The sequence below is a fragment of the Phaeoacremonium minimum genome, assembly GCF_000392275.1.
Source record: "Phaeoacremonium minimum UCRPA7 unplaced genomic scaffold PA7_03_scaffold_500, whole genome shotgun sequence".
Taxonomy (NCBI): domain Eukaryota; kingdom Fungi; phylum Ascomycota; class Sordariomycetes; order Togniniales; family Togniniaceae; genus Phaeoacremonium; species Phaeoacremonium minimum.
The window spans coordinates 205,112-222,545 of record NW_006921402.1 but is presented as its reverse complement, the minus strand read 5'-3'; the positions used below and the strand labels follow the sequence as shown (position 1 = coordinate 222,545).

The window sequence follows — 17,434 nt, the reverse complement described above, 5'->3', positions numbered from 1 at the left end:
CCCTCCCCTCCCCTCCCCTCCCGGCTCATCACCGCTGCTTTGCGTGGCCCTCCAATCACCAATCAAGCAGCTGCCATTCGAGCATCAAGCTCCGATTGCGCGCGCGACGCCAAATCAGCCAATTGTCGAATTGTCTCGTCCCTCGTCGGTTACGGTTACTGCTGCACTGCTGCACTGCTGCTGTTGCTGCATAAGATACCTACGCAGTAGTTCGGCTTCCTCTTTGCGGAAAACTGCGGTGAACCATTCGTGGTCTGTCGGCGCTCATCCTCCTCGGCTACAGAGCCACATACATACCAACCTAGGCAGCTTAGAGCTCAATAGAGCTAGCATTTGTACTCTAGGCTGCTCTACCTGAGGTATAGAGACTGGAAACGGCACCAAGAGACAGGGAAATAGAGCAGAAAAACCAGGGCCTCTTCTACTCCTGCAGCTCCCAGCTCCACACAAGAAAGCGGGCAAGCAAAGGAGCATCTTCTCCTGGCGACTTAGCAGAAAGCGACTGGGCTGACGGAGCTCACTGAACCTGCCCCACACTGGGCTGGACCGGCCTGCCCACCCGCCGCTTTCAGAGCTGTCTGTCGATCGATCGCACCTTTGCACCACCACCACGACGGACGGCCACAGCGACAAGTTCCTCCTCGTCGATCTCTTCACCACCGCCGCCAATTCCTGACGACACTCTTGTCCCTTCGCCTCCTTTCCCTTCACTTCACCTTCTCAACCCTCGTTCTTTAGCCTCATATTGTGTATCCTATCCTATCCTGTGTTGTCCCGGTCCTGTTGCGAATCGTTCCCTCCTCCCCTCCCCCTCCAGGGCACCCTGTTGCAATTGCTGGCCTCGTTGTAGCTTTCGGAAATTGACCCATCACCATGGCAGACCAGCCTCCAGTTCCCCCGTCCGACGGCGGGGTTCCTGCTCCAGCGGAAGTCCTCAAGAAGCGACTTATTCTCTCCTCCGACTCGACCCCCTCAACTCACCGACCGGACCCCTCCGAACGAAGCGAGTCATCTCTCCCACCACACCTGCGAGACTCCGTCAACAACGTCCCAGTGACCCCCGGCTTCGAGCGCGGAACCTATAAGAGTGGTTCGAGCGAAGACGAGGGTCGCGAAGGAAGCAAGAGCCCCCAGAGCTACTTCCAGCCGCAGAACCGCGAGGTGGTTGCTTCGCCTGACCCACTCGACGACAACGTCGCGGCGCAGTCGCCCAGCGAGGCTGCCAAGGGAGCAATCACAGGTGCCGATATTCTACGTCGCATGAGCTTGTCAGCAATGAGTCGGAGACGGGAATCGCTGAGCGACATTCGGGCTGGGGCACCGGCCCTGGCTTTGAGTGGCAATATCATCTCGGCCACGTTCAACATTCCCCATTCGTTGAAGTACAAGAAGGGTACTGACTGGGTAAGAGCGCTTCCAAGTTGTCTATTGACTATTATTCTTTCATTATTGAGGAAATAAGCTCAAGACAGGAATCTCACAGTGCTAATCGTGAATTAGGAGCTGAAAACTCGCCGTGGACAATCTGCCCTGTTTGATTCGTTCGTGTTCCTCTCGTCCGACCAAGCGCCTTGGAACCACACAGTTGTAGCCTGGACAGGCGAGATAGAAGAAACGCCAGCTGATATATTCTCCTCGCCCGGCACACCTCCTGCCACAACCGCACACCTGCCATCCCTGAATTCCCTGTCTGCGCCGGTTCCAATTGACGGCGAAAAGCCTCTCCCTACACCACCAATTGCAGATGGACTATGGATTCCTAAGGAAGATATGGCCAGACTGGAAAACCAACTTGCGCATGACAAGAAAATCAAAACGGTGCCTGTGTGGCTTGCGGATGATACAGACGGCCCAGGCGAGGGGATACGGCTGAAGGACCAAACGAGATGGCGACGCTATGCAGAGCACGAGCTGTATACCCTGTTCCACTACAAACAACACGAGCCGACCGACGGCAGGAAAGAGCGCATACAATGGGCGGACTACTATCGTCTAAATCAGAAGTTCGCCAACCGCATTCTCGAGATCTACAAGCCTGGCGACGTCGTTGTCGTCCACGACTACTACCTTATGCTGCTTCCCAGCATGCTGCGACAGCGGGCTCCGCACATGTATATCAGCTTCTTCCTGCACTGCCCATTCCCCTCAAGCGAGTTCCTGAGGTGTCTTCCACGAAGAAAAGAAGTTCTGGAGGGCGTCCTCGGGGCGAATTTGATCGGCTTCCAGAGCTATAGCTACAGCAGACACTTCAGCTCCTGCTGTACGCGTGTGCTAAAGTTCCCCTCCGACGCAGGCGGTGTCGATGCCTATGGCACGCGAGTACAGGTTGGTGTTTTCCCAATCGGTATCGATGCCACGAAGGTCGAGACGGTTGCCTTCTCGGACACTGTCAACGAGAAATACCTTGCGCTGAGGAAGCTGTACCATGGCAAGAAGATCATCGTTGGCCGTGATCGGTTGGATAGTGTGCGTGGAGTGGCACAAAAGCTGATGGCATTTGAGCGCTTTCTCGAGATGTACCCTAACTGGCGGGAGAAGGTCGTCCTAATCCAGGTTACGAGCCCCACCTCCATCGAGGAGGAGAAGGAGGACCCCGAAAACAAGATCGCCAGCAGGGTCAACGAGTTAGTCATGAAGATCAATGGCCAATACGGCAATCTGGGCTTCAACCCTGTACAGCACTATCCGCAATACCTGTCTCAGGACGAGTACTTCGCGCTGCTGCGAGCGGCTGATATCGGCTTGATCACGTCGGTAAGAGACGGAATGAATACTACGAGTCTGGAATATGTTGTCTGCCAGCGCGAGACCCACGGCCCCCTGATTCTGTCCGAATTCTCCGGTACTGCAGGATCGTTGAAAGACGCCATACACATCAACCCCTGGGACCTGTCGGGCGTTGGTGATCAGATTAACAATGCACTCACCATGTCAGCCGAGCGAAGACAGGCTATGCAACAGTCCCTCTACACACATGTCACCACCCGCACGGTACAGAGCTGGATCAGCCAATTCCTGCGCCGGCTTGTCTCCGTGCTGGCTAGCTCCAATAACACCGTCTCGACACCACTTCTAGACCGGTCCGTTATGCTGAGAACCTACCGCAACGGCAAGAAACGTCTGTTCATGTTCGATTACGACGGCACACTGACACCAATCGTGCGTGAGCCGAGCGCCGCCATTCCTAGCGAGCGCGTTATCACCACGCTCAAGGCGCTGGCGGCCGATCACCGCAATGCCGTCTGGATCATCTCCGGGCGTGACCAGGAATTCCTCCAACAGCATTTGGGCCACATCAGCGAGCTGGGCTTCAGCGCAGAACACGGGAGCTTTATGAGACATCCCGGTGAGACGGAGTGGGAAAACTTGGCTGAGAAGTTTGACATGGGCTGGCAATCTGAGGTCATGCAAGTCTTCCAGAGCTTTACCGACAAGGTTCCAGGTAAGTCGAGTTATGCCACCTTTTAATCATTGGGACACTTTGCTAACAGGCATTCTCAGGCTCTTTCATTGAGCGCAAGCGTTGTGCCTTGACATGGCATTATCGCCTTGCTGACCCAGAGCAAGGTCTCCATATGGCTCGCGAATGCCAAAAGGAGCTCGAGTCTACGGTTGCTCGTAAGTGGGATGTCGATGTCATGACTGGCAAGGCCAACCTCGAGGTCCGCCCCACATTCATCAATAAGGGCGAGATCGCAAAGCGCCTCGTCACTTCATATAACACCGACATGTCTCACGTCCCCGGGAGCCCTACCGCACCACCGCCGGGTGGAGAGGTGGACTTCGAATCCGCCGGGTCATCCAATAAGGTTGAATTTGTCCTCTGCATGGGCGACGACTTCACCGACGAGGACATGTTCCGCGCGCTTAACGGGCTGTCCGCGCCGCCGACGAGCGAGGACGAGGTGGAGCAGGTCAAGGCCGAGCATGTCTTCACCGTTACGGTCGGGGCTAGCACCAAGGTCACGCTGGCGAGATGGCATCTGCTCGAGCCGGAGGATGTGGTGGAGTGTGTCGCGCTCCTCGCGGGCGTTGGTGGCGGAGGCGGAGGCGCTGCCAGCGGCGGGGTCCTGAGCATGGGCGAGAACAACCTCGCGGCGCTGAGTGCCGTGGAGGATCACATCCCTGATAACTGACGACGGACCAAGTCAAGGCTTTGATGATGGAATTGGAAATCGGGGAATAGACATTGGGTAGAGCGTTGTTATTGTCGGATGGATATTCGGTTTTGTTCTGGCATAGGTAAGCACTCGACTGTTGTGTTGTGCTGTCTTGGGCGTCGAAGATGCGAGAAAGCAAAGTAAACAACAATAGGCACGCAGATGTGTTTTGGTTGGATTGGAGGTGAGGCCGCCTCTTGCATTGATTCAAATAGCATCCAGACATATAGAACATAGGAATGAATTGCATTGGTTATCCTTTGGAAAGGCCACCCATTGGCCATAACGTTACAACACACGGTGCCCGCCCGCATGGTTGACCCTGGCGGAGGAGTGCGCAATATACACTAGAATGAGGAGTATCACGCCGCCAGAGAGATTGGAGGGAGGTGATCGGCCATCGCAATCCTACTTCTCCAGCCACTCATAGCAGCCAACAAGTGACTGACTTCCTCGCCGAGGTGAGTACGGATTTCCGCATTGCACCACTTCGTAAGTAGCGCACACAATGGCTTACACGAGCCAGCTCTCCTTCTCCCAGACTCAGGGAGATAAACCCTGAGGAAAAGGCCTCCGAGCCACATCCAGCCCAACCCTATGCCGCATTAAGGAGGTCCTTGGCATCCGCTGAGCCTCGCCCGAAGCTTTTCCAAGCTTATAAACAAGCTTTTATGGGGAAGGCATCCGCCTGTGCATACGGCACACCGTTTAGTGGCGCCGATCCGCCCTCCAACGCCCTGGGCCACTTACACCGCCCGGCCACCCTCCAGCAGCCGGAATTCCACTTGCCTAGGTAGCGCATTGCAACGCTGGCCGACGCAACGACTGGCTGCATTCGGCAGCCGATCAAGAGCAGCAGAGAGACGGAGAGAAGGGAAATGAGGGGTACTGTGCGGTGCTGGAGCGCGAGCAGCCACATCTATGATGGTTCACCATGCAATAGTCCCATGCGTGACCGCGGCATGTATGCACGATGCATGCACGGTTCTCTGATCCTTTCTCTTCCCAGCTTTCCTAGCCATCTTCTTCCCTGGCTGTAACCACAGCGAGAAGCTCGTAAGCCAGCGCTAGGCTTCCAGGGCGGGCTGGCTGGCTCTACACCAGGCTCGAGCCGGGCTCTACAGAGGGGCAGAAGCAACGTTAATGACAACGCGAGCGGCGCCGAACAGGCACATCCTGGCCCCGGCAGCTGTTGGTTCGCACGGACGGTGTGTAAGCATTATTATCTAGCGAGCGGCCCACAAACAGGGCTCCCAATGCGAAGCCAAGCCGATGTGCCGGGCGCTGTTGCCATCCTTCCTGATATGGTAGCTGGGTGCTGCAGGCAGCGTAGATGTGATGGCGCACCTTGAACCAGACCACGCGCGCCGAGATGGCGCGTCCGGCCGGATCCTGGGGTCCCAGGGTGTCGTTCTTATAAGGACGTCGTATCTCGCGGCATCCTCTGTTCAGAGGGGCTCGTTTGTTTTGTTTCCTGGCTCTCCACTGCTTCGTTGGTGTAGCTTCTGAAGTAGCTCTTTAGAAAGGTTGAGCAATATGTTGTTCCGGTCCCTTGCTGTCGTGCTTGTCGGTGGGCTTGCTCTCGAAGGTGTTGCCAGCCCATTGACCCATCACGAGGCACCCCAGGTCAAGAGGGAGATACCCTCCTCCCACAGGCTTCATGAACGCCACCTGCCTCAATGGGGACGGCACTGGACCAAGAGGGATAAGCTGTCTAGCGAAGTTGTGCTGCCCATGCGTATCGGACTTAAGCAGTCCAATCTGGAGGCGGGCCATGATAGGTTGATGGACATGTAAGTCGCGGGATTGTAACTAGTCTATGAGGACTCCTGAAAGCTAAATAATACGTCAAGATCAACCCCTGGGTCAGCAAACTACGGGAAGCACATGACCGCAGAGGAGGTTATCGACTTCTTTGCGCCACATCAGTCGAGCAAGGACGCCGTTGTCGATTGGTTGAAAGACTCCGGAATAGCAGCCGATCGCATTGGCCAATCTGCTAACAAGCAATGGATCCAATTCGACGCCACGGTCACCGAGGCCGAGAATCTGCTCTTCGCCGAGTTCTACGTGTGGGAGCACTCCTCTGGAAGCAGCGACATCTCTGCCGAGGAGTATCATATCCCCGGCTACATCCAGGAGCACATTGACTACGTGACGCCTGGAACTCGACTGCGCTCGCGAGACCTTGGTAAGAGGACGTGGAAGACGGAGTTCGAGAAACGCTCGGGCTCTGATTACCTGCTGCACCCTACGCCGCACATTACCAAGTTGCCGGCTTTTCCCAACCCTAATTCTACTACTTGCGACACGTATGTTACTGCCGAGTGCACGAGAGGTATGGCTTACCCGCTAGATAGAGTATGATATATAAACTAAAGACTGCCAGCTCAATATAATCTTCCGAACGGCACAACAGCAGCTCCGGGCAACAAACTCGGCATCTTCGAGCACCTAGACCAGCATTATAGCAAGGTCGAGCTAGATGTCTATTTCAGCACTTTGTACCCGTAAGAGAAGTTCTCACCCCCTTGTCCACCGTTCATGGAAACTGAGTAATTTCTAGATGGATTCCAAATGGCACCTATCCCGAGGAGCGACTTGTTGACGGGGCTATTGGCGCAATCGAGGAGCCATTCCCGCCAGAGTTTCCCAAACCACCCGTAGGAATGGAGGCAGCACTGGATTTTGATTCGGCGTGGCCCCTCATCTACCCTCAGGGAACTGTTTTGTTCCAGGAGGACGACGAGTATTACGAGTCCACAGGTGATTTTGGAGGCTTCCTGAACAGTATGTCTTTAGTTATTACACTATTTTGATACCGACTAACATATCATAGCTCTTCTTGATGCCATAGACGGCAGCTATTGTACATATAGCGCCTTCGGTGAAACAGGCGACTGCACAGCGCCAGAGTGTGCTGATCCTGTCTACCCCGATCCTCACGCGGGAGGCTACAAGGGGCAGCTCCAGTGCGGTGTTTTCAAGCCCACCAACGTGATATCAATCTCGTACGGTGGTGCCGAGTATGGCCTCCCCGATTACTACATGAAGCGCCAATGCAACGAGTGGATGAAACTCGCCCTCCAAGGCGTGACGGCCGTGCTTTCGTCGGGCGACGACGGCGTTGGCGAGCCAGACACATGTCCACCCGGCCCGGATGGACTGATTTTCGCGCCTGATTTCCCTAGCAACTGCCCCTACATCCTTTCCGTCGGCAGCACGGAGTGGGATCGTTACAACAACTCGACGCCACCGACGCCTTACGAGAAGCTTAATGAGGTTGCCACTTTCCGCTTCGCCAGTGGTGGCGGCTTCAGCAACGTGTATGGTATCCCGAGCTACCAGCGCGATGCGGTGGATGCGTACTTTGATCAGGTGAAGCTGCCCTTCTCGGGCTACCACCATTACGTCCATGACGGAGACTTCTCGACGGTCAAAGGCGGTGTGTACCACCACGGTGGCCGTGCGTATCCTGACGTTGGCGCAGTGGGTGATAGGCAACTTGTGTATGTCCAAGGATCATGGTATCTGATCGGAGGAACCTCCCTGTCAGCGCCGGTCTGGGGCGCCGTCTTGACTCTTGTCAACGAAGCCCGCATTGCGGCTGGCAAGAGTACTGTTGGGTTCATACATCCTGTTATTGTAAGTTGGTTGTATGATCTCGAGTCTGGGGCAGCATGGCGCTGACATTTGATACAGTATCAACACCCTGAGGCCTTCAATGACATTACAGTCGGAAGCAACCCCGGTTGCAATTCCACAGGATTTCCGACTGCCCCGGGATGGGATCCTGTAACTGGACTTGGGTGAGTTTAGTATTTCGACCTCATTGTTCTAAGAAGCATGGGCTAACTTGCGAAGATCACCCAATTTCCCGGTGTTGCTGGATATTTTGATGGCTTTGTAATTGATGTAGTCACTGGTTATTGTCATAAACAGAGCCTTATTTCATGAGCGACACTATATCATAGGAGTAACGATAGAATTCTTTTCTGAATTCTTTTCTAGTGCATGTCTCTCATGATATCTTTTCGATGACAGCCTGGATCTTAAACAACTGGTAGAACACATACTCTCAGACGACGAGCGGGAATACCAATGCGGACACGGGCCGTAGACGGTGCGACATATCCTCCTTGAAGGCAGAGACTGAGTCGAAGAACGGCATCAAATATAGGCAGACAAGCGTCCGTGTGTGGCCATCAACCGCATATTCTCCGCAGCTCGCCAATAGGAGCGCAAGCAGCCAAGATAGATGATTAGAACGGGAAACCCGGGCCAGTTCCAGGCAGTACCATCCACAGTAGTCAAATACAAAGCAGACGAGTGGGAATTGCCAAATAGAAGTAAAGGAAGCCAGGAAATGCCTAACAAGCTCATCGACATAGAACCGCTATAGAATTTGCCATAGTGAGGTAACTAGACTCGAGCAGACAGAGGGGCAAAGCTGTAAGAACGGGGCGGCGGGTTGCCAGCCCGTCGTTCTTACAGAATGCGCCCCTCTCGATGGAAGATACGGAAACCGCCGTAGCATTGTTGAATGCTGCATAGCTGCCACGAGAAGCTGGAGCCAGATCCTAGGAGAAAGTAGATCCCAGGAGTCAGTGATTACATGATCACGACAAAGGCCAGTGAGTCCCAATAGGTTTACCGTGAGCCTATTGGGACTTGTAAAATAGTGTAACGTGTCTTTATTCTGGCACTAGACTAGAGATATAGCATATTTGTATCAAACCGTCTTCTAAACAATGAAAGTGGCCGCAGGTCTTCTTCAATCTCTGCTTCTGTATTTTTGTATTTTTGTCTCCTCCTTATCAAAACTCGTAGCTATTGAGATCACTAAAAGCATCATTGTACTTCAAGACAACAGAACAAAGGCCTGTCAAGACTGTTAAGTGGATGACCATATAACTCCTCGAACTACCTCATAGAAACCATCTAGCAAACGTCAATCACGTTTACACTGTCCACAACGATGAAGCCCGACCTCCACCAAATCCTCACCCCCACCCTCCTCACCAAAGTTCACGAACTTCAGTTCCCTTGGCCAAAAGGCTCAACTCTCGACTTCAGCCACGTCGGCTACCATCTCCATACCGGCGAGTACGATCACGACGATGACTGGAAAGCAGTCTGCCTCGAGTCCGCCATCAGACCCATGCTCACAATTGGTATTGACAACTTCCCCGCCGACCTTTTACAATTCCTGCCATCGCCCGAATCCGTAGACTTCCCCCTCCTTTGTTCCGGCCTCATCTTGCTCTTCGACCAAGCATCTTCGCACCTCTTCGAAGGCACGGAGAGGGTGCAGGCCAAGCGGTACTTCCAACCACTCGCCCTGCGCCTTTGTAAGCAGTGCCTCTCGATCCCCGCCGACCTGCGCCCGTGGCGTCTGGAGCGCTGGCTCAAGAACGGATGGAGTTTTGAGCATGCGGTGGCACGGCAGTTCTTCTTGTACACGCCGTTCCTGCACTCCCGTGATATTGATGACCAGGCGATGCAGCACGGCCTCATCGAGAACTACCGTGTCGCGGTTGAGACGGAACTCGGGATCCTTGACCCCGGCCGCGCGGCCGCGGGCAGTGTTGCCCACGACCCAACATTGTTCGCGAAGGTGCACAGGGCCGGTCCGCCGCAGGGCGAGGCTGTTAAAATGGAGGATTATGTATTTTGGGTGGCAGGGAAGGCGAATTGTCTCTTGACGAGGACGAGAGACATGGCGCTACAGAAACGCCGGGCGGAGGAGTAGGAGACGTGGTCGATAGCCTATTTTCCGCTACGCATGTCGTTGCTGCTTCGTCGCTGACCATCCGCACTCGCTCGTCCCATGGCGTCAATGTGATCGGGTTGATGGTTTCCAGTTCTCCCGTTGGCACATCCTTGAGAGCCATGGCTCGGCTACTTGGTAGAGCGCCGAGCGATGATGTGTCCTGGACTTACGTATTCAGTTCATGACCCTACACAAGGTATTGGTTTCAGGCAGTGTGTGTTACTCATTCTCTAAAGCAGTCTCTCTTTACACACACCGTCATAGGCCCCCTCAACATTGAACCTGATTAAATTGAGCACTCGCTAGCCCCGCCATGCAGTATATATCTATTCTTACGGTAGCAGAAGTGCCCACTCTGCCGACCGCTACTGGCGGGCTCCAAAGTGGTTCGTAGGCAGGAGGCCGCACATTTCTACTCCATATGAAATTAGATGATTTTTTTAGAGACTCAATTGAATTCAAGGGTAGGCCTTAGATCTTTGCTCTATTTTGGCTTAATGGGAAAAACATATCATGCCAATTTCAGACCACAGACCACATTTCCTATGCCTCACTCAAGTGATCCAACACTGCGAATCAGCCACCGACCAAGCAACCTTCTCCCTCCTCGCGAGACGAGCAGCAATGGGATGGGTGAGGTGCAAGAGATTCGTCAGGGACCACTTCTGGAGGTATAATGGAGGAGATATCCGTCTCCGCTTCCTCCGCACCAGGCCCCGCCTCTCTTGAGTTTCCATCATGCACTGTTTCACGCGCCTTTGCTCTTTCAATTCGACACTTCGCGGCTGGCTTACCTACGGCAGCCATTTCCGTGACCCAGATGGCAAGCCGGACAATCCTTCTGCAGGAGCCTCCATCCATGGTTCCCACAGCCGCAAAGGCCCTTGAATATCACTACGCCCCTACATGGCGTCGCTTTCTGACCTTATAGACGCAAAACGCGATATCCGGCAGATCCTGAGTCACATTGTTGCGGAGGTAAGAATTGTCAAGGTTTTAGACCATTTTTATTGTTCCCATTTAGTGGAAAGTCGTGCTGATATGTTGCTACAGGTGGGATCTCGTCATGGAATACCCACAAATTGCAAACGATAAAACTTGGTCGCAGCCTTTTGTGAGGCCGAACATCTTCAAACAGTATCTCCCTGTTGGTATCAAGGTATATTGAACTCGGATCTTGAAATGAGTTTAGACTTAGGTAGGCGATGACCTTCACAATGTATAAATCAAATTTGGACAGACAGACAGACAGACAGAAAGAAGTATGATCATTAACATTGTCGAGGAAGTAATAATCGAGCAAGAGCATAGCCTGTCTCATATAACATCTACATTGGTAGAATTGAAGTGACTGGCTACAACTAATGGATATCAACGTCTTCTGATAGATAGCGAAATGTTAGCAATCTCGTAACTTAGACTTCAAGTGGAGCAAGTATGTCACAGGAAAAGTGTAGCTTCAGAGAACATCAAATTATTCCATTTCCGATAGGCCTTAAGCTTGCCTATGGGTACGGATATCGGCGAGTGATACAGGTTTCATCATGGAAAATTGAGCACTGATTTGAAAATTTACATACCTCGACGTTGGCGTATGAATCGCCCATGTGAGGCAAGGGCGTGTTAGTTTGTTCGTTTTAACAGAGAATATTGTCGAGGTCTTATAACGACATGAATCCCCTGATGAGAAGTTCAGAGTATACACCACTAGAATGGGGTCGTCACATAATTACATCCCAAGGGGTCCTGGGTGTAAGCTGGCTGCCCAATTTAGCCAATTGCTATAGGTCAGTCCAAGCACGCCAAGACTGTTCTGCGTGGTTTTGTGGTGTGGTGAACTCTTTAGTCGAACACGGCAATGACTCACTGCCGAAGAGCCAATAAATGAAACGGAACATTGCAAGTTACTCGCAACATACCACATGGGTTTATACGCGTCTCAAGTATTGCAGTACCAGTTAGTCAAGTTGATGAGCATGCGATCTGGGGCAATACTGTTAATTCGTGAAGCGGATGGACTTGCCGTTCCAGTTAGTGCGACGCATCATGATGAGTGAAGAGCAAATGTGTGATAAAATCGCTAGTGTTTTTCAGTCGCTAACTCGTCTAGTAAATGAACCCTTTTTTCCCCTACAAATCTGCCCTCTCTCTACCCAGCAGACGAGACCATGAGATTTAGAACATGAATCATCGTGAACTTTCTTTAAGTCAGTCAATCCTTCTACAATGGTAAGCCTCGACCGACTGGAGGCTATGGTGTCGTGCACGCTTCATAGTCAGTCTTGTGCTTGATGACAACATTGTGGTCAAAATTAATCGAGGTTGTAGACATCCTCGCTCACTTCACCAGGACAAATCAGGCAATATACAGTCCAACACAGTGCAGTGAATTATCAAGGCTGAGAACAGAGCCACTGATGCTATAGAGGTCTAAGCACTGAGGTCAGGAACTTTAAAGTTTAGTGAGCTCCTTAGCGAGATAAGTACTGTAGCATCAGTGAGCTGTCACTGTGATAATTATGTATGAATTGCAAGGTCATACTGTAAAGGCTTGACCCAATTGGGCAGATGCCAAAAACGTGGTGAGCGAGGACACTGGATAGGAACCTCCGTATGGGTCGCACACCTTGTCGCGGCCAGTTCGATTACCTCATAGTAATGATTTGTAGGTGTACCGTGCCAATTGCATCGAACCTAGGAGAGTCTGATGTTCTATTTTTGTAGGGTTTCGTGAGAGCTTCCGCAAGGCTCTGTTCAAAGTTAGAACGCTCCTAGCATCTTGCTGAGGGGTCCGGATCTGCTGCTGCTATAATATGGGCAGTCGGTGAACTCTGGGCGTGTAGACTGGTCGGGACTGTGTGCCTCACTTTGTCACGACGAGGTGCGGATTAAGGAGGGCTACCTCCCTAACACAGAGAGATGTGTTGGGAAGCCTTGATTTGTTTGTCACTCGATCGAGGGGCCACAAGACACGCTCGACGCAGGCGAGTCTTGAACCCGCGGACGGTTCTTTCGGTTCTTTGATGAGAGGTTCGCTTTGTCTATCAGGATGCCGGCAAAGGTGGGTTGGGCAGAGGACATGGTGGCGGGTAAACCAGGTTTTAACCCGTCCCTCGTGCTGTACTGGATCTGTCTGTGGACCGTCCGGTCCGTCCCTTTGCGCCTTTGCGGATGGACCCCATCTGCAAACACTCCACTAGGTTTAACCTTAGATACAAGGCCGTGGAGGTGTGGCAGCTCTACTGCCTAGCGCCTGTGATTGGAGTGCTCGCTATTCCAAGACTCTTTTGGGCATGTCGGGAGATCACAAAGGGGCTACCATCTCTCATTTATAGGGTGATCTCATCCTGGAAAAACTTGCAACACTGGTACTTCGCTAGCTGGTGCTCGTCTCTCGTCTCCTTGTGCACAATATGGATCGAGGAGGCAGGCATGGCGGTGCGGGGTGGGCATTTAGACCAACCAACCAACCAACCAATCCCAGGGGCTTTGGGGATTTGGGATCCTATACCAAGGCTCACGTCAGCCGCCTTTCTCTTTGCTTGTGTGACTTGCTTGAGGGAAAACAATGAGCGGGCTTTGGATTTTGGCTTTTTGTTTCGGGGTAACATTCGCGTCTCTGTTGCGAAGCTCTTTGCCATGGAGCAGTTGGACCTCGTCGTGATCGGAGCGGGTAAGCCTTTCGAAAGCCATGGCTGGGCTTTGCTGTGTGCCCACGAGGTACTGTACAGGAACCTGATGCTGACCTCGTCTTGCTCGCAGGCACCTACGGCCTCGCTGCCGCGAAGCAGTATCATGTCTCGCACCCGGACCACTCGCTCGCGGTCCTCGACGCCTACAGCACCGTCGGCGGTGTGTGGTCTACCGAGCGCATCTACCCGGGTCTCAAGTCCAACAACCTCCACGGCACCTACGAGTACCCGGACTTCCCCATGACAACTGAGCGCTTCGGCGTCAAGCCGCGGGAGCATGTTCCCGGCCCTGTGATCCACGACTACCTGGAGGCCTACGCGCGCGAGTTCGGCATCGACAAGCACATCCGGCTCAACACCAAGGTCCTCTCGGCAGAGCACCAGGCCGAGGGCGGCTGGGTCGTCGAGACGAAGAAAGAGGGCGACGCCGCAGCGACGAAGCTGCTCGTCAAAAGGCTCGTCGTCGCGATGGGCCAGGTGTCCGAGCCTTGGATGCCACACATCAAAGGCCAGGAAGAGTACGGCAGGCCGATCTTCCACAGCAAGGATTTCCGGGAGCATAAAGACACGATCAACGCTGAGAAGCGGGTTACCGTCTTCGGAGGCACTAAGTCTGCTTGGGATGCCGTTTACGCCTACGGCACGCAAGGCGTCAAGGTGGACTGGATCATTCGACGTAAGTGGTGCAAATCTCTATTAGCCGTGTGAGTGACAGGCTGACAGCATTGACTGACCACTCAGCGACCGGCCATGGCCCAGGATGGATGTCGCCGCCTTTCGTGACGCCGCTGAAGAAGTGGCTTGAGAAGCTCGTTAGTAAGTACTCATCAACCAGGCGCCACATCTTCATTAAGTCGACTTTTGTGTTGACACGCGCGCAGACACCCGCCTGCTTCACTGGTTCGGCCCCTGCATCTGGGACCAGGACAGCGGCTACCACGGCATCAAGTCCTTTTGGCACGGCACCGCCCTCGGCCGCGCCATCACCAACGGCTTCTGGAGCGCCATCGCCGCCGACGTCATCGGCCTCATGGGCTTCGACAAGGATCCCGAGCTCGCCAAGCTCAAGCCCACCGCCGAGGCCATGCACACGGGAACCTCCTTCAGCATCCTCAACTACGACACTGACTTCTTCGAGCCGATCCGCAACGGCACCGTGCGTATCCACGAGGCTGACCTGTCGCACCTCAGCGAGGGCAAGATCCACCTTGATGATGCCGAGGGCACCGTGCTCGAGTCGGACGCCTTCCTCGCCGTGACTGGCTGGAAGAGCCTCCCGACGTTGAAGTTCCTGCCCGAGGGTATCGACCGCAAGATCGGTCTGCCTTACATCCCCACCGCCAACGACGAGGGTCGGTCTCCTGACGAGGGCCTCGCGTCCCGCACCGACCTCCTCGACAAGGCCGATGCCGAGATCCAAGAGCGCTTCCCCCGTCTCAAGGTACCCATGAAGTTCAACCCGAACTACGTGCCCTTGACCGAGACCAAGGCCTTCAGCACACCCGCCTCTGACGCCATCTCGGCGCCCACCAACCCCTACACCCCGATGATGCTCTACCACTTCATGGTCCCCGGCACCGCTGAGTTTCTCCGCACAAAGGACCTCGCCTTCGCCGGCGGTGTCGGCAACTTCAGCAACGTCATCTGCGCGCACGTCCAGGGCCTCTGGATCAGCGCCTTCTTCGACGGCACCCTCGCCCGCGACCCGAGCTCTGCCGTTGTGCCCGTCGGCGTGAACAAGCAGGCCGACACCGCCGGCCAAGCGGGCAGTGCCATCCTCACGCTCGACGAGGTCCACTGGCAGACGGTCCTGCACAACCGCTTCGGCAAGTGGCGCTATCCCAGGGACATTGGCGCCAGGTTCCCCGATTTCATATTCGAGGCCGTGCCGTACTTGGACATGATGATGGCGGACATGGGCCTCGCCGTGCACCGCAAGAATGGCTGGTTCAACGAGATAACGGATCCGTATGGCCCGGAGGACTACGCCAACATCAACGAGGAGTTTGCGACTAACCTGCAGGCCAAGCAGGCTATATAGTAGTAGAAGCCTTATAACTATAGTGGTAGAAGCCCTGTAACTATAGTAGTAGAAGTCCAATAACTGTAGTAGTAGAAGTCCTATAACTATAGCAGTAAGAGTTCTATAATTATAGTAACTAAAATCTAAAATCTTAGAGGTCTTTGAAGGGAAAATACTGATTTTTGAGAGAAACTAGAACAATTTGTTTTGACACTTACTTGCGTTCTGGCTTTCGTAGACAATCTTTGGCAAACGAGGAGTCGGCTAGCTTTTCTGAAGTAGCTAGTATGAAGTCATACTTAATATACTATATGAGCCTATCTCTTTCTTCAAAAGAGAGTGTGCCAGAGAACACTGGATTCGAAAATAGTTGCTAACTTGTCTAGTACATAAACCTTTTATTTCTTCCTACAAATGTCTGCCCTCTCTCTACCTAGTAGACTAGAATATGAGATTTAGAACATGAATCATCGTAAAATTCTTAATGAACTTTGTACCCAGCTCAGTCAACGCGACATTGTTACGTAGCTAGAGATTAAACCCTCTTGTCTTAGCGTAGATCGTTTTTTTGACAATACTAATTCAGACGTTGTAATATAATCTTCTTCATATACTTAACATATAGCGCACAGAGTCAAAGAAAAATTCATCTTGCGAAACTTCTCTTTTACGTTTATCACAACATGCAAGATATATCTTGCGTTGATAAGGTGGCGCATCAAATCACGTTCGCTAGGCTGTGGCTTCGAAGTGGCTATGCAAGCACAAACCACTAGTTGAAAAAACACGCAGCTAGGCGCAGTTCAATGAATGAGAGAACACTCTTCTGCCTAGCAATTAAAGCAACATGATAGAAACTTTGCGTCATGTTATAATCTGCCCAACTCGCGTTGAATCCCTCTCTCGGATCGATGGAGCCTGTTGCGGAGGCTAATATCTATGGGCAGCGGTTAGAAAGGTATCCACCTCAGATCCGATTACTCACGATCGAGCCCGCTCCTCATGGCGACGACGATCCCATCAAGCTCACAGCATACCGATTCAATCTTGATTTCGCGCCAAAGTATGTGGCTTTATCTTACGTCTGGGGCAGTCCCGCTATCACTCGCGAAATCATATTGAACGGAACCCTGTTTGATGTGACCGTCAACTTATTCGCAGCGCTTCGTACTCTTCGAATGCGGAACGATATCTGGTTCATCTGGGTTGACGCCTTGTGTATCAACCAGGATGACATAGTTGAGAAGAACGGCCAATTACCATTTATGGGCCATATCTACAGCAGAGCGAGTACTGTCGTATCCTGGTTAGGGGAATCAAATGAAGACATTAGTCAAGCATTTGCTTTCATCAAAAGCTGGGTCACGACGGAAGACGCAGTCAGAGTTGGCTCTTACGGTGCTGAGCGCTTAGCCGACACACTTAACGTCATGAAAAATCCTTTCAACGATCTATATTGGCGTGCCGTGCGTGGCCTCCTAAATCGGCCATATTGGAGGAGGTTGTGGATAGTCCAAGAGTTTTATGCTACCACGGCTCTGATTCTTTGTGGCAATCTAGAGCTTGTAGGCGCCGATATACTCCAGGCTGTCCGAATATGGAATAATATCATCAGCACTGAGTTCGAGACATCCTCACTCACAACGGCAGCTGAGAAAGACCTCATCAGATCTTGCAACTTAGCCTTTTTCCAAAGGACCGTACAAGAACGAGCAAGACCTCTGACATACAATACCCCTTACGCAGATCGCCCAACAGATATAGCTAGGCTTATCGAAGCTATGTT

At 52.9% G+C, this 17,434-nt stretch overlaps 4 protein-coding genes across 4 annotated transcripts; all 4 read left to right on the top strand.

The window, feature by feature from the left end:
• Positions 1–873: 873 nt before the first annotated feature.
• On the top strand, positions 874–4,136 carry UCRPA7_7177 (putative glycosyltransferase family 20 protein; the record flags this gene model as incomplete). Its single annotated transcript, XM_007919711.1, has 3 exons — positions 874–1,404; positions 1,501–3,442; positions 3,502–4,136. The coding sequence occupies 3 exons, from the start codon at positions 874–876 to the stop codon at positions 4,134–4,136; spliced, it is 3,108 nt and encodes a 1,035-aa protein (XP_007917902.1).
• Positions 4,137–6,047: 1,911 nt separating this feature from the next.
• Positions 6,048–8,015, top strand: UCRPA7_7176 (putative alkaline serine protease protein; the record flags this gene model as incomplete). The annotated part of the gene is made up of 5 exons (XM_007919710.1): positions 6,048–6,498; positions 6,550–6,670; positions 6,727–6,950; positions 7,000–7,805; positions 7,980–8,015. The coding sequence occupies 5 exons, from the start codon at positions 6,048–6,050 to the stop codon at positions 8,013–8,015; spliced, it is 1,638 nt and encodes a 545-aa protein (XP_007917901.1).
• Positions 8,016–9,138: 1,123 nt separating this feature from the next.
• Positions 9,139–9,912, top strand: UCRPA7_7175 (hypothetical protein; the record flags this gene model as incomplete). Its single annotated transcript, XM_007919709.1, has 1 exon — positions 9,139–9,912. One exon carries the CDS (start codon positions 9,139–9,141, stop codon positions 9,910–9,912), a length of 774 nt encoding a protein of 257 aa, XP_007917900.1.
• Positions 9,913–13,572: 3,660 nt separating this feature from the next.
• Positions 13,573–15,666, top strand: UCRPA7_7174 (putative flavin-binding monooxygenase-like family protein; the record flags this gene model as incomplete). The annotated part of the gene is made up of 4 exons (XM_007919708.1): positions 13,573–13,606; positions 13,696–14,301; positions 14,367–14,441; positions 14,507–15,666. 4 exons carry the CDS (start codon positions 13,573–13,575, stop codon positions 15,664–15,666), a joined length of 1,875 nt encoding a protein of 624 aa, XP_007917899.1.
• Between the last annotated feature and the right edge of the window lie 1,768 nt (positions 15,667–17,434).